Consider the following 16,035-nt stretch of genomic DNA (forward strand, 5'->3'; position numbering starts at 1 on the left):
TTGAGGTGCAATACCTCGTATTGCATCTTAGTGAGTTCCAGACTTTGTATTGTGCATTGTCATTTTGTCAATTACATATTAAAAGCTCCAATTCATGGCTGAAATTGCATCATATAAATTACATTTGGCTCCTAATATGATTGAGGACATTGGGAATTTATGGTTATATGACTAATTGGGTATTTCCCTGTGAGGTTTGTTTTATTAGATATGTCTAATATTTGTCAGGACTGGTCAGTACCATGCTTATCTGCCATCTCTTTTTTTTTAGATTCTAGTCAGTACATTGAGTATGTTTTTAATTTTGTATTAATAGTTTTGGCTAGGTGGTTATTGTATTTAATAAATTAGATTTGTATTTTTGATCTCACTTTTTATTTATCTCACTCTGGCATTCATCATTTATTTTATATTGTTTCGGTACTTGATTTTTGGAAGGTAAACAGGAATGATTTTATACAATTTTCTTGTCCCCTCACCCCACCTCACTTCAAGGGGAAGGGGAGACAATTTTCTTTCTTTTAGGCACTAGTAAGATCCTGGGCCCAGGCTTGTTCCAAACTCCTCTCCTGTGTAGACATTACAATTTGTTCTGGCATAGCATGTATGCCAAGGGTTACCCTGGTCAGCCCTAGTGTCTTTAGCCCAGCTCTCAAGGATAGAACTTCTTCAATGGTCTTTTTATTCCCTGTTCCCTCTGCATACTCTTCTGGAATCACTTACAGACATTGTTATAACAATAGACACGTCTCTTTCAGGTTGGGGGAGGGGGCAGCTGGTACAGACTCAAGTGAGATTTCACATTATACTTAACTGAAGAAGAAAAACATGTACTATGGACAAATTCCCAGTAGAATTAGACTTTGTTAGGGACACAAAAGATCCTTTCCTTTTCATTGTCAGGTGTGTATCAGCCTACTGTACCTTGACAGGACCTCCCCTCTTAGGCAAGACACTACCCATTTGCTGATAACTTCCAGAATACCTTTTAGACCAGCAAAAATTACCATTCGAAGTTGGATACTCTCTACGATTAACCGATCTGGCATAGATATCTCACAAGTTAAAAAGCATTCTTATAGAGGGGCTGTGACTGCTCACACTTTTGTAAATCATTACTGGATACCTTACAAATCAGAAAGAGTCCAATTTGCTAGAGCAACCTGCAGGTAAGGGATATTCTACCTCCAGCTGTAGCTAGGTGACAAACAGGGCTGCCGACAGGTGGGGAGAGCCAGGACAATTGTCCTAGGCATCCAGGCATCCAGGCATGGAGGCTGCGGGGGGCCTGACTGGTGCTGGCAGTTGGCCTGACCTCTGGCCGGGCTGCAACTGCCCTGGGGCCGCCAGCTCTGCATCCAGCTGCTGGGCCCAAGCTTCACCCCCCCCTGCAGCAGGCCTCTTTCTGCTGCTGTTGTGGCCTCATGTGTAGGCCCTGCCCCCTCGCCGGAAGTTCGGCAGCTGGACGGTGCAGCACCAAAGGTGCATCTGTGATGTTCAGCGAGGTGATGTGTGATAGGCAGGGGGGGGTGTGTGTGATGTGGAGGAGAGGGGATTATGTTTTTATGTTGAGGAGAGGGTATTATGTGTGTGATGTTAAGGAGGGGTTATTTTGTGTATGGGAGAGCAGTGTGTGTTGAGGGAGAGAGGGGTGAGAGAGGGGTGTGGGAGAGAGGGGAGAGAGAGGTAGGTGGGAGAAATAGAGGGGGGTCGTGCAAGGCCGCCGACAATGGGGATGGGTGGTAGAGGGGAGAGATGGGTGTGAGAGATAGAGGGGGAGTCTTGCAAGGCCGTCGACACTGGAGGTAGGTGGGGTGTGAGGGTGTGTGGGTTGGGGGCCCAGTGGAAACTGTAGTGCTGGGCCCCAGTAAAGTAGTCTACGGCCCTGGTGACAAAGCCTCCTACTCTTCTCAATGATCTTCCTACAGCTTGTAAGGGAGATTCAATACACATGTACTGTATGCAGATGACACAATCTTATATGCACATAGCCCTAGCCTCTCCGACCTTGAACACATACTTCAATCTGACTTTTTCAGACTTGAAAATTGGATTTTCCAAAACAAACTATTTTTAAACACTGACAAGACTGTAACAATGGTATTTGGGACCCAGTCTAAATTTTTTAATCTTTCAATGACTGAGCTCCAGATCAGAACCAACGCTAAAACCACCCTAACTCTTGTTACTAGTTTTAAATACTGGGGCATATGGTTTGACACCCATTTAACATTCGGGATGCACATTGATACCCTGACATCCAAAACCTATGCCAAACTAGGTGTACTTTACAGGAACAAATCCCCCTAAGTCTGCTGATCAGGAAGCATATCACACAGCAGATGCTAATGCCAATTATTGACTATTTATTTTATTTATAAAATGTTTTACCAGGAAGTACTACATTGAGAGTTATTGCTAGGTTTCAATCAGGGCCCAGAAAGGATCATCCTGTGGTTCATAGGTAAAGTCCCAAATGAGCGGTGCAACACACAATATTGGAATGTTATAGGGCATCCTAAGTCCTATCAAGACCCGGATAGAAGACCAAAAAAACTCAAGGATCTCAATCTGGAGTTGAGGGGTTAATCCTCCTATTCATAACAAGTTCCTTGTTATGCTCATGAAAGAGTTAGCAGCATTTCAAATGGAATGTATCTTCTTATAGGCTAAGTAGATAATAAGATCAGTTTTTACTTGGCATCATTAGGGTGACACTAAAGACTGGCTTCATATCAAGCTTTCCAAAAAATCTGCTACCGAGGGCGCATGCAAGTCATGTGTGCGCCCCCGGTCAAGTGACAGACTACCGCAACTAGTGCAGGTTGTTTACCTGCTACAACTGTCTTCTGGAGGTTTGGTTATGCCACCAGCTGCTGCTAGGTGGCAATCATTTTCCCTAGAACAAAGGAAGTTTGCTGATCATAGATTCCTGCAAACTGGGAATACATTGCCCGTGAGAACCATCAGGTTCCCCACGCAAACAGGAATTACACTGCCTCTGGCATCATATATATGCTCACGATTGCATACATTTGGCTAAAATTGCCAAACTTTGTGACAAATATTCTTTACTTAATATCTTTCCAAACACTTTCATGAATATCCTAATTTTAAAAAAAATGTTTGTAAAAATGTTCACGGAATGAGACTTTCGCACATCTCTAGCTTTAGGTATCATCGATATAACATTCAGCTCTGCATAGGTCATAGAAAGATACAATGTACTTAATGGATTTATCAGCATAGATAATTGTAACATTGTTGTTGTGCTAAAGCAGGCTATTGAGAAATTGTGATTTAAATCATTAGTTTCTCTTACACATATAGTAAAGCAGAACATACCACAATATTGTTAGCATGATCAGTGAGACTTACCCAGGAAAAACCAATGCATCCAATAGCTCCACATAACATATCAGCCAGAAACGCTGGGTAGGAACCGGCGGTGGGAAAGTAGGCAAAGAAATAAGGACTGTGCCAGTGGGTCACCTGCAAATAAGAAAGATAAATCATAAATCTAACTACAAAATGCTACCTCTTATATTTTTTAGGTGTGAATCACAGAGTCACATTTCTATTCTCTGTCCATTACCATTGTGTCTATCGTAGATATAGTTACATCTCTGTTAGTTATGTCAATCAACAGTGTAAACAAATAAGATATTGAACAGTTTGGAGGAGACTTGAGAGGAGGTTACCAAATGGAGGAAAGGGTTTATATTTCAGTGGATAGGAAATGGTTTATACCAAACGAATATTGATAAAATGATGTCTTATGTTTGACTGACACATAGAAATGTGCAGGCACCACGAGTGCCTGTCCCCATAAATCTTACAATCTAATTTTGGTGCCTGAGGCATAGGGAGGTAAAGTAATACCCACAGTCACAAAGAAAGATCTATAATACTTCAATTACATTACAATAAATAGCACTCTGATTTATTGAACTCAAGAAACAATATATCCCCTTTGCCAACCTAAACTAGTATGGTAAAACTGGAATCTCTGATCCAGCATGAAGAAAAAAATAGTGATGCTCAGCAGACTCTCAAATACCAATGCTCAGGATGCCAGTATATAAGTTACACAATAAATATACATTTTATTTAATCTTGATTAAAATAAATAAATAAATGACTAAGATTGTAAGCTCTACGGGACAAGGACTCCTTTTCCTAAATGTCGCTTTTATGTCTGAAGCACTTCTTCCCATCATGTGTTATTTGTATTATTTGTTATTTATATGATGGTCACGTGTATTACTGCTGTGAAGCGCTTCTGTATGTACATTAATGGCGCTATATAAATAAAGATATACATACATACATACTATACACTTCCAACATGTTTCAAACTTGGGTAAGTGTTCTTATTGAAGATTTAAAAGATGTGTTCTCTTCCTTTTTCATTTTAGCATTTGTTTATGCTTTTTCCATGCTGTTATCCACCCCAGATTAATGGATGTATTTCTTGCTTTACATCTATAATGATGCATCATTTTGATAATTACAGTAATCTACATTTATGCACATAATTTTTTACTGTAAACTAAACATACATTAATATTAAAACAATGATTGTCTAATGAAGGATAATTAGTTTAATGGTGGCTGTCCTTTCTTTTTATGGCCATTTCAACACAAGTGTAGTTCTATTCTGTTAATGCCAGAGATGCCCACAATTTAATATAGTACAGAGTACAAGCGGAGCATTTCCTGTACTCAGTTTTAAGGGGTTCAATATGAGCTTGCAGGTGTCCTGTATGTTTTACAAATCTTGTTCAGCTGGTCTTAGCTGATTGGAAGGTGGATCTTCCTATCTTGTTGTAGCTCACCCCCTCGCACATTTAAATGGTTAAAAGCCCACTCCATAGCATCTCCCACTCTCAGGGGAACTTGCTTGCTTGCAGTATGATTGTGGCAAATCTATTACAGAGTGCTTTTCCTGGTAAAGTACAGGTTAATAAAAGCTTCAATCAGACTTAGAACTATGCAACTAATTTTGACAGATTTATTATAAATCATTCTCCCTGGTAATGCACAGGTTATTAAGAATTTATATTAGTGTTAGGGACCCTTGAGATGTGGTCTGCCGTGTAGTGGCTCAGGGGCTTACAACACTTTGGCCAAAATGTTAAACTAAAAGACCATTTTATTTAATGGATATATTTATTTATATATATATTTTTTTATATATAATTAGGCACTGTACCGTGTATAGTTTTCACTGGATGTGCACTGAGCTCTGTCGGTGTTTCATGTTTTGATTCTGGTATTAAATATATATCGCCATGCTCAGCAGCACTCCTCTGTGACACCTATATGCTTATATATATGTTGTGGTTATTTTGGGGGTTCAATATGAGCTTGCAGGTGTCCTGTACATCTATAATGATGCATCATTTTGATAATTACAGTTATCTACATTTATGCACATAATCTTTTACTGTAAACTAAACATACATTAATATTAAAACAATGATTGTCTAATGAAGGATAATTAGTTTAATGGTGACTGTCCTTTCTTTTTATGGCCATTTCAACACAAGTGTAGTTCTATTCTGTTAATGCCAGAGATGCCCACAATTTAATATAGTACAGAGTACAAGCGGAGCATTTCCTGTACTCAGTTTTAAGGGGTTCAATATGAGCTTGCAGGTGTCCTGTATGTTTTACAAATCTTGTTCAGCTGGTCTTAGCTGATTGGAAGGTGGATCTTCCTATCTTGTTGTAGCTCACCCCCTCGCACATTTAAATGGTTAAAAGCCCACTCCATAGCATCTCCCACTCTCAGGGGAACTTGCTTGCTTGCAGTATGATTGTGGCAAATCTATTACAGAGTGCTTTTCCTGGTAAAGTACAGGTTAATAAAAGCTTCAATCAGACTTAGAACTATGCAACTAATTTTGACAGATTTATTATAAATCATTCTCCCTGGTAATGCACAGGTTATTAAGAATTTATATTAGTGTTAGGGACCCTTGAGATGTGGTCTGCCGTGTAGTGGCTCAGGGGCTTACAACACTTTGGCCAAAATGTTAAACTAAAAGACCATTTTATTTAATGGATATATTTATTTATATATATATTTTTTTATATATAATTAGGCACTGTACCGTGTATAGTTTTCACTGGATGTGCACTGAGCTCTGTCGGTGTTTCATGTTTTGATTCTGGTATTAAATATATATCGCCATGCTCAGTAGCACTCCTCTGTGACACCTATATGCTTATATATATGTTGTGGTTATTTTGGGGGTTCAATATGAGCTTGCAGGTGTCCTGTACATCTATAATGATGCATCATTTTGATAATTACAGTTATCTACATTTATGCACATAATCTTTTACTGTAAACTAAACATACATTAACATTAAAACAATGATAGTCTAATGAAGGATAATTCGTTTAATGGCGACTGTCCTTTCGTTTTATGGCCATTTCAACACAAGTGGTAGTTCTATTCTGTTGATGCCAGAGATGCCCACAATTTAATATAGTACAGAGTACAAGCGGAGCATTTCAAAAATGCAATTTCCTATGCTCCGTTTTAAGGAAGAGCAGCTTTGGACTTAGGCTCCAATCCATTGCAGTTTGAAAATTAGAGCCAGGTAATTTGTTTTCAGGCTTAAGAGTACTTGGCGAATTCCACCCTTTTTAGTTTCCAAAAAAATGGGCTTAATTTCAAAAGTTCACAATGACATTGCTAAAAGAAAGTAAATGGTTATTGGATATTTACTTAATTTTGCTTTCTAAATTTGCTCAAACTTAGAACAAACAATAAAAAACCTGCGGAGTTTGACACGTCTCTATTTAAAATACACATTTGTGGGTGAAATAGCCTTTTAATAAGCCTTTTCTACTTTCTGCAACTATTGTATATGTAACAGTGTTTGCCTCAGGGCCCTTCTGATCCTGACCCCTATGTGAGAAACTGCCCCCAGTTGCATGTCAGTGTAGTGTGGTGCACCTGCTGGCTCACAGGACTCCTAAGTCTCCCGCTCGTTGGTAGTGGGGATTTCACCATGACAGGCGTTTGAGGTAGTGCTGCGTTCTACTCACAGTTGGTACAGCGCCTCCATCCCTTCCAGATCCCCACGATAGCAGGGAGGAGTTTCTGGAAGAGAACTCCTGGGAGCATCTTCTTGCTGAATAACTCCAGTCTCAGACAAGAAGGGTCTCTTGAACAAGGGCATCTTTAATTGTATCAGACATGGCAGACTGCCCATCATAGCGGCCGACACTTAGCCGCACATTATCATGTTGCCCATCTCCAGGAAGGTTCCTTCTGTTCTCTAATCAAGTTGTCTTTCCACCTCTCCCCTAAGGGAGACCACCAGCTGTGCCAGAGCCCTGGACACAGTGTGTACTCAGCTTGTCACTTTGCCACGTGCCTCCCTGACAGATAGACTTGAACTGCTGCAGACACTTCACTCAGACATAACACAAAGCCTTGACTTGACTCACTAACTTTAGGAAGTGCTGTGCAATATATAGGCTCCAGAAAGACCCACCTCTGTGTCACTAACAGTGGACACAGAGCATGCTGTCACTTCCTTTGCTACCCATGACACATCACAGGGTTTGAGAGCAAACCTCCATGATGACTGGCAACCCTGCCTTCTTACCAGGTATTACAGCCAGAAAGAGAGAGATACAATATGTACACCAATTTTATACACGGCTACAATCTCCTCCTGGTGGAATCCAACGTTCCCGCTTGGGACCTAAATTTGCGGAACCTTCCTTCAGAAGCAACTGCAAAACATAGACAATATACATTAATACACATCATTACAGGAATACATCTTCCAATACGAACATAACCATATTAGACCAATGTGGCATACAGCAGTACACTTGAACTATTCCGTAGGAGAATTTGAAGCCTCAATAGTAATGCCTGGGATCAAGTTTCTAACCTCCCTCCCATTAGCATCCTGCACTGATATACTGTAACATCTAGGCTGCCCATTCTCTGGCCTTTACTCCATTTTGTGCATGTATATGGTGCGCCCAACACTCCATACCCTCATAAGGTAGCAGATTCTTTCCTCTGTCCTATGCTCCACATGGCTCGACTTAGACTTAATGTAGTCCTCTATAGACTCTCGCAACCAAGTATCCCTATTAGCCTCTATCTCCTGCATAAGAGGTTCTGGTACATAAGGATATTCTAAAGCATGGGACCGTTTGTAGCGTGCAACTATGGCCCTTTCAGCCCTGCTGATTCTGATTAGCTTTTTATTTCCTGCCCTGCCTGGCAGTACCCAAGACAGGGGCTCTTCAGGTGCAATCACATCATACAAAATATAGGACCCCCTTGGAGTGACTAGGCCCCTCTGAATTTCATGCCACCGTCTAACTACTTCTTCATGGCGTTCCTCCTCAGAGTATTCGCCCACACCCCACCAGTGATCAACCACATCTCCTCATCAATATGAATCGAGTACAATCCAACCAGGCTTCATACCCCTCAAACATGGGAGCCCACCACTTGGTACTCTGCTCTACAACCTGTTCCCTTACTGACACAGTTATTTCACTTCCCTCCGGGTTCTCCCCCAGGAGAAACACCTGATGTTCCCGTGGATCTAGAGCCTGACCCAATACGTTTAGGCCTACCCCTCACATTAGTATTACAATCAGTAGAACTCATTCTTGAAGACATCCCAGACGGGATCATTTCCCTCCCCGATCCCTCATCAGAGGTAAAAAATTCCCCCCAGTCCAGAGCTGACCCAGTCTGTTCCTCAGATGTGTCCCGGGACTCCCCAGACCACCCTTGGCTAGATAGGGACCCAGATGACGACGTGACAGGGGCAGGGGTTTGGGCAGTGGCCAGGGGCAGGACAAAGAGGGAAGTGAGCTGGCAATGCGGTACTACGATCCGCAATTTGGCAATGCCCCGGCCGGTGCCAGCGCTGGGCAGATTAGGCTCACCCATCTGCTTTCCCAGACTCCGCAGGGTCTGCCGGTACCTGCCCACCTCTTCTTCTGACAGCCCGGTGCTGCCCGGTGGTCGCGGGGATGCTGGTTGCTTCCAGCCGGCTCCGCTGTGTCCGCCGGAAGTGACGTCATCGATCTCGTGGGACGAGGCGCCATCTTGGGTGGGGTCCCCCACCGGAACTTCTTCCTTCAGTTTGACGTCCAGCACCGGATGTGATGGTTCGCTCCGCAGCTCCGCTTGGGCCTTTGTCGGGCCTGTCTTCTCCGCCGCCTCCATCGGAGCCTGTGGGAGGTAAGAGGGTATCTCACCACTCCGCTGGCTTGCGATGAGGTCCTCTTCTCCTTTCACGATGGGAGTCGCCACGGCCGTGGGACTCATTGGCTGCTCCGGCGGCATCAGCGCAGGTTGTCGCAGTACATCTGGGCTCACCCGCTCCACATCACAGGTAAGTGGCTTCACTTGCTTTTCAGCACCGCTGTAGTGGACCGCTGGTAGGTGCATCACCACCGATGTCGGGCTTGCTTGCTCATCATCCAACGAAGCAGACTCGGATGCTGGCAAGGGTACCTCCGCAGGGGACCAACAGCGAGGTTCCGGGTTCTCGCTGCGGTAGCAGGCCTCAGTCTCACTCTTTCCAGGCGCCACCATCAGCAGGGAACCCCATTCTCTTGGATCGGCCTTCTCCTGCTTCACTTTTGGCGAGGCTCCAGACGTCAGCTTGGCTGTCTCTCCTCCCGCCTCCGTGGCGTGCCCAGGCACAAACGACTCCACGGCCCACAGATAATGTATGCCACACTGCGGGCATCTTGCAGTGGTGTTGGCTTCTCCGTCGGGTAACCTGCATTGCATGCACAGGCACCGCAAGGTTTCTTTTCCACCCGCCTGTACTACCAGGAAGCCTCTTGGCAATAGGTAGGGGTGTACAGCAATGTCCATTTCACTCTTGGTAGTAGTGTTTGGCAAGGGAGACACACGGCACAGCAGTTTCTCTTGTTCACCAGCTCCTCGCAACTGAGGGGCAGGAAGCGCACCTATAGCTCCTCCCTCAGTGAGCTCCGTTTGCCATTGGCAGATGCACGGACCCCTCCCCCTGGTAGATATTAGAGGAAGGTCCCACAGATTCACATGTTGACTCAGAGTCGGCTCTGAGCCTGTCCCAGTCCAGGAGGGCGCGGCCACAGCTTTCACGCCACTTTCCCCAGCAGGGTGGGGTTCTCTCTTTCACGCCTCTCCCGGCCAAGTTCTTGCAACAGCACTGTTTGCAAAATGTTCTTCTTCATACAGCCCACGCGGTCTCCCAGGGAAGCGGGAGCCGACCTTTTGGATCAAGCTGAAATCCACATTAGTAGCAGGGGTTACTTGTTTGGTGATCACCGTCTGGCAATCAGATACTCCATTATTTTCACACACTATAGCAATGTCCTCAACACTTTCCCCCAGGGTGGCACCCCAGGCTCCTAGGCAGGACAAAAACAGCGCAGCCACTGCTTTAGCGCCACTCCATAGTAGACTAGCAAAAGTCCCTTCTGTATGTGGTACCTCCGTGGTACACACTCCACGTGCGCTCTCTCCATCAGGCGCGAGCCGCCATCTTGGACTCTCTGCACCGCGCGGATCATCACTTGCAGTCGCCATTTTTATACTTTGATTGCGATCGCACATGGTGCTCCTCTCTGCTGGGCAGCCGCCATTTCGATGCAATAAAGAATGCCAGTGCACCTCTCCTCTACATGTATCTCATGTGTGTCTTACTCATGTATGCACTACCTCAGGCTAGGCTAACTCTCTCACTGTATGCTGTCACGATCCTCCAGTATGTTCACTGTGGTAAGTAGTCTGGGTACTGGCTAGAGTACTCTGGCTTCTCCCATGCAGTACTAGGGCGTCCACCTACTCTTGGCTACACCTAGCACAGACCCTCTCAGGAATTCCTGACCCATGTTAACCAGGCTATCCCCTCAGGCATCCTACGACTAGCTGCCTCAAGGTGACTAGAACAGCTATAGCCCTGTCTCCAGACCCACTTTACTCCATTCAAGGCCCTAGGGTGTACTTTGCGAGCAGGCCGTCACGCTCCTGACTACCCCTAGGTCCCGTCCACTCCACAGCACTTCCTGGCAGCATACATCTCCTGTTTCCCAGTTAGCCCAGCAAAAGCCTGTCCTGATTATCTCAGCAGCGCCTCCAATTGTAATGGTGTTTCCCTCACCCCTATGTGTATCCTAACTACTATGTGAGAAACTGCCCCCAGTTACATGTCAGTGTAGTGTGGTGCACCTGCTGGCTCACAGGACTCCTAAGTTTCCCACTCGTTGGTAGTGGGGATTTCACCATGACAGGCGTATGAGGTAGTGCTGAGTTCTACTCACAATTGGTACAGCACCTCCATCCCTTCCAGATCCCCACGATAGCAGGGAGGAGTTTCTGGAAGAGAACTCCTGGGTGCATTTTCTTGCTGAATAACTCCAGTCTCAGACAAGAAGGGTCTCTTGAACAAGGGCATCTTTAATTAAATCAGACATGGCAGACTGCCCATCATAGCGGCCGACACTTAGCCGCACATTATCATGTTGCCCATCTCCAGGAAGGTTCCTTCTGTTCTCTAATCAAGTTGTCTTTCCACCTCTCCCCTAAGGGAGACCACCAGCTGTGCCAGAGCCCTGGACACAGTGTGTACTCAGCTTGTCACTTTGCCACGTGCCTCCCTGACAGATAGACTTGAACTGCTGCAGACACTTCACTCAGACATAACACACAGCCTTGACTTGACTCACTAACTTCAGGAAGTGCTGTGCAATATATAGGCTCCAGAAAGACCCACCTCTGTGTCACTAACAGTGGACACAGAGCATGCTGTCACTTCCTTTGCTACATATGACACATTACAGGGTTTGAGGGCAAACCTCCATGATGACTACTGGCAACCCTGCCTTTTTACCAGGGATTACTGCCAGAAAGAGAGAGATATGTACACCAATTTTACACATGGCTACATATACTTTACTTTAGTTGTTTACTGAATCCCTCAAAAATGTTTTGTTTCTCGTCTTTTTACCACTTTCAAAATGGCTGCTCGTTTCATACAATCATAACCCCCAAAATTAAGGGTGCTACTTTCAGTGTAAATTACAATTAAAGTGACACAATTCAATCTTAATAATTAGTGCATAAATTGAAAAGTACATAACTTTGTGCAATGTGATAAACCATCACTATAGATTGTGGAATTTTCTTGTGATAACAATTGCAGCTTTGAACTTTAAGAGACTGTGTTTCAGCCCTCTATGTAAGGATCTTCTCTTGAATGTAGGGACCGCAGATAATTCAAAACCTCCATAAAATCACGAAAAATATGTATGTCTCTCACTATCAATTTTGTGAAAAAGGACTAAGAATAGCATTCACATGAAGCAAATGAATTTTGTATATTCCTATGGCTAGAACTATTTTTTTATATTCTTCACAGAATTTTCAGACATTGAATCAGGAATAAGACAAAAAAAGCATATCCTGGTGTAGTATGTACACTGGCGACACATTTAATTGCACTGCGGCCAGATCCGCAAGCCGGGAGATTTCCCGGCTTGCTAGTGGCCGCCCCTCGGCGTGCCGCGCGTCATAGACGCGCGGTCACGCGTCTTCGGGAGCGTGCGCCCCCTGCACGCACGTCCAGGGGCTCCCCGAGGGAGCCCTGGTGTCCCGCGATCGCGGGACAGCGGCAGGGGGTTCCGGGGGACCCGGCGGACCCGGCAGCGGGAGGGAGAGCGCCCCGATCGGAGGGCGCTCTTCCGCTGCTTCGGCGCGCGCCCGTCACACTCGGGCGCGCGCCAGGCTACTGCTGCGGCACAGAACGGGCAAATGCTCGAATAAACTGTGCCGCAGCAGTATTGTAGCAGCAAAAAAATTATAGCCACATTACAAGGTATTTAACTCACATTTATTAAGTTTAAAACAAGGTTTTGTAACAATGTGGCGGATCTGCAGCCGAACCAGCCACTTCTCCGTTAAAGCCTCGACAGACCAGCTCTCCCCGGCATCTAACATGAGTTCCAGACATTCCAATAGACAGATACCTCTGTCGGCCGATCACCTCAACGTCACTGCATGCTCAAAGTGACAACGCATTTTGCCATTTAGGCTTCCCGAGGAGCTTTTTATATCCAGATCCATTAAGCCCAATAAAGAATTTGAAGGCGCAATCAAGCCAGTTTGTTTTGTTTTCTTATTTTTTTTTAAATACAGGGTGAAAGAAGGGGTCTACAGAGCTGAACCCCATTCATTTAAGATGCAGGGACCCCCTGCTTCCAGAGATACTTCCAAAGGAGGTGACAATGTCTGCAGTTTTCAGTTTCCTCGTCACATAGGCCAATAGGAAGCCAAACCTTTTGACATCACAGCTTCCTATTGGCCCGCAGTGCCCGGGAGCTTTGAAAAGCAGACATATAGTGAAGCCTTAAGTGGCTACCGGCACCCACTATGAAGGTAATTACCTCCGGAATCAGAGTATCTCCGGACCTGAAATGATTGGGGTTCAGCCCCGGAGATCCCCTGCTTCAATGCTACCATCAACCTGCTTATATAGATAGAGGTTGGACTTCTTTCAGAAAGTTAGCCAGAGTATAGTTTACTGTGGGTTCCTGTCAGACCCTGTTTGCCTGTATCCTGCTGTGGCCTCAAACTGTGACCCGACCGATTATCAGCCACTAGCTTTGACCTCAGCCCGTAACACCGACTCTGAACCTTTGCCAACCTGCCTTGATCCTGGCCTGTGACCCTGACTCCGGGATACTAATTTCAGGACTCTCTCTCTCTGTTCAGGTCGGTGATTAAATATCCTACCTCAGCCCTGCGGGTCCACGTCTGGTCCTGAGATGAGCCTCTTTACACAGATGGTGTATAACTCTTGTGGATACATATATTTTTTTTACAACATAACTTTTTAATACAACTTAAGATATACAAAACTACTTGACTTACACTATCTTTATAAAAAAAAAATCCAAATATTATACATACATCCATAAACAATCCTAAATAGACAATCTCATTTAAATAAATTAAAAACTACACTAACCATCTATAAAAATGAATATATATTTTAAAAAAAATACATAAGAGTATGCAAATATGAAATCTAGGGAAGAGTTCCTCTCATTAGAGCAACAGAGCAACAAGTAAAATGTAGAAAGACAAAAAGATACAATTAGTACACACTTGGTTGGATCAGTGATAACTTATTGATGGTGTCTGATTTTCAAAATACGTGCACCTTCACCAGAAAGTGGAAACCAACACCAGAAATTTTAGAAAATCAGACACCATCAAGAAGTTGTCAGTGATCCAACCAATTGTGTACTCATTGTATCTTTTTGTCTTTCTACATTTTACCTTCTTGCTCTGCTATAACGAGAGGAACTCTTCCTTTGATTCCATAGTTGCATACTCTTATGTATTTACTTGTTATATATATTTATTTTTATATGCAGTCTTAGATTTGTTGTCCTTGGAGTATGCTTTATGCAAGTGCTTTTCTTTGTCCTTTTTCACAAAATCTATGGTGATAGACATATTATATACAGTGTATACACATACACACACACACACACACACACACACACACACACACACACACACACACACACACACACACACACACACACACACACACACACACACACACACACATATATATATAAAGCAGAAAATAGCCGTGTTAGTCCAGTTGCGATAGTGCAGAATAAAGGAGTTCTTCAGTATTAGGTGATACCTTTTTTATTGGACTAACAATTTATGTCATAGGACAAGCTTTCGAGAGTTCTCCTCTCTTCCTCAGGTCAAACAATACAAGGAGAACTCTCGAAAGCTTGTCCTATGACATAAATTGTTAGTCCAATAAAAAAGGTATCACCTAATACTGAAGAACTCATTTATTCTATATATATATATATATATATATATATATATATATATATATATATATATATATATATATATATATATGTTTACATATATATATGCTCCCTACATGCAAGAGAAGATTCTTTCATAGAAGTAGTAGAAATTAGGCCTGCAATTACTGTATGGTTTTTAATATACAATTTTACCTGAAGAGACTTCTGTACCCGAAAAGTTGTGCACGTTGTCTCTTGTCAAATACTAATAAATGATCTAAATTAACGTTTGCACTTGGTGTGCATCCACCCTCTTTTTTGTGAAATATATAGATTTATATTGTGACTGTTTTAAGGGCACCATAAGATACTCTGATATACTGTATGACTACTTTTGCAAGTATCACATATGCTTGGACATTTCAAATAAAAAATTTTTTTTGAGGGACAGCATTTTTCAGATTATAGTATCCATTCATTTTAGATCACAAGATTGCAACTGGTTGATAGTAGCCTTAAAGATTTTGTGCGTTCACAGACTTACCCCAGGCATGATCACTCTCTCAACATCTTTCAAGACATCTTCAAATGTCTCTCCTTCCTGCGGTGCAGAATCTGGAATGAGAGGTCTGAGATACCCAGGTTCTACATCAGGATACACTTGTCTGCTTTCAATCTGTTCAAGGTAATCAGCAATGTAGTCCACCATTTCCTTGCCCCTCTTTCTGAATTCAGCAACCTCCATTTTAGGAGTTCTAAGGCCAAATTTGCAGAACAAAACCTGTGAGCCAAAGAAGAAAAAAAAAGTTAGTCTTATTTAATTATAACATTTATATAGCGCCCTTATCTAGGGCTTGGCCTCAGCTTTGATCCTGGCCTGTGACCCAGACTTCACTTTACTCATTACTGTCTTAACGTATATCATCATAAACGCACTTTGGGGGTCTATCGGTCAATGTTAAAATGACTAGAGATGTACAAAACATTTGCCCAGGGTCACAAAACATGCATAATTTCCCTTTCATCTATTATAAATGTTTTATTTGCCGAGCATTAAGTCAACACGCATTTCAATTTTGATGAATATATTAACGTCTCTAAAATCTGTAGATTATCTTCCAAAATTCTTTAAAATGCCGAGATCCAATTAATGCCGTCACGTTTCACCCGCAATGCTATATTTTGATGTT

The 16,035-nt window shown here is 43.3% G+C and overlaps 1 protein-coding gene across 1 annotated transcript in view; it reads right to left on the reverse strand.

The window, feature by feature from the left end:
• DDC (dopa decarboxylase) overlaps positions 1 to 16,035 on the reverse strand; it is a 174,982-nt gene that overhangs the window by 91,477 nt on the left and 67,470 nt on the right. Inside the window, exons 2-3 of the mRNA XM_075586479.1 lie at positions 15,390 to 15,626; positions 3,379 to 3,492 (exon numbers count right to left, since the gene is read on the reverse strand). Of these exons, the coding sequence (XP_075442594.1) occupies positions 3,379 to 3,492; positions 15,390 to 15,590 (315 nt within the window). The 5' untranslated portion in view covers positions 15,591 to 15,626. The remainder of the gene's footprint in view (positions 1 to 3,378; positions 3,493 to 15,389; positions 15,627 to 16,035) is intronic.

Source organism: Ascaphus truei, chromosome 2 (assembly GCF_040206685.1).
Source record: "Ascaphus truei isolate aAscTru1 chromosome 2, aAscTru1.hap1, whole genome shotgun sequence".
NCBI classification, from domain to species: domain Eukaryota; kingdom Metazoa; phylum Chordata; class Amphibia; order Anura; family Ascaphidae; genus Ascaphus; species Ascaphus truei.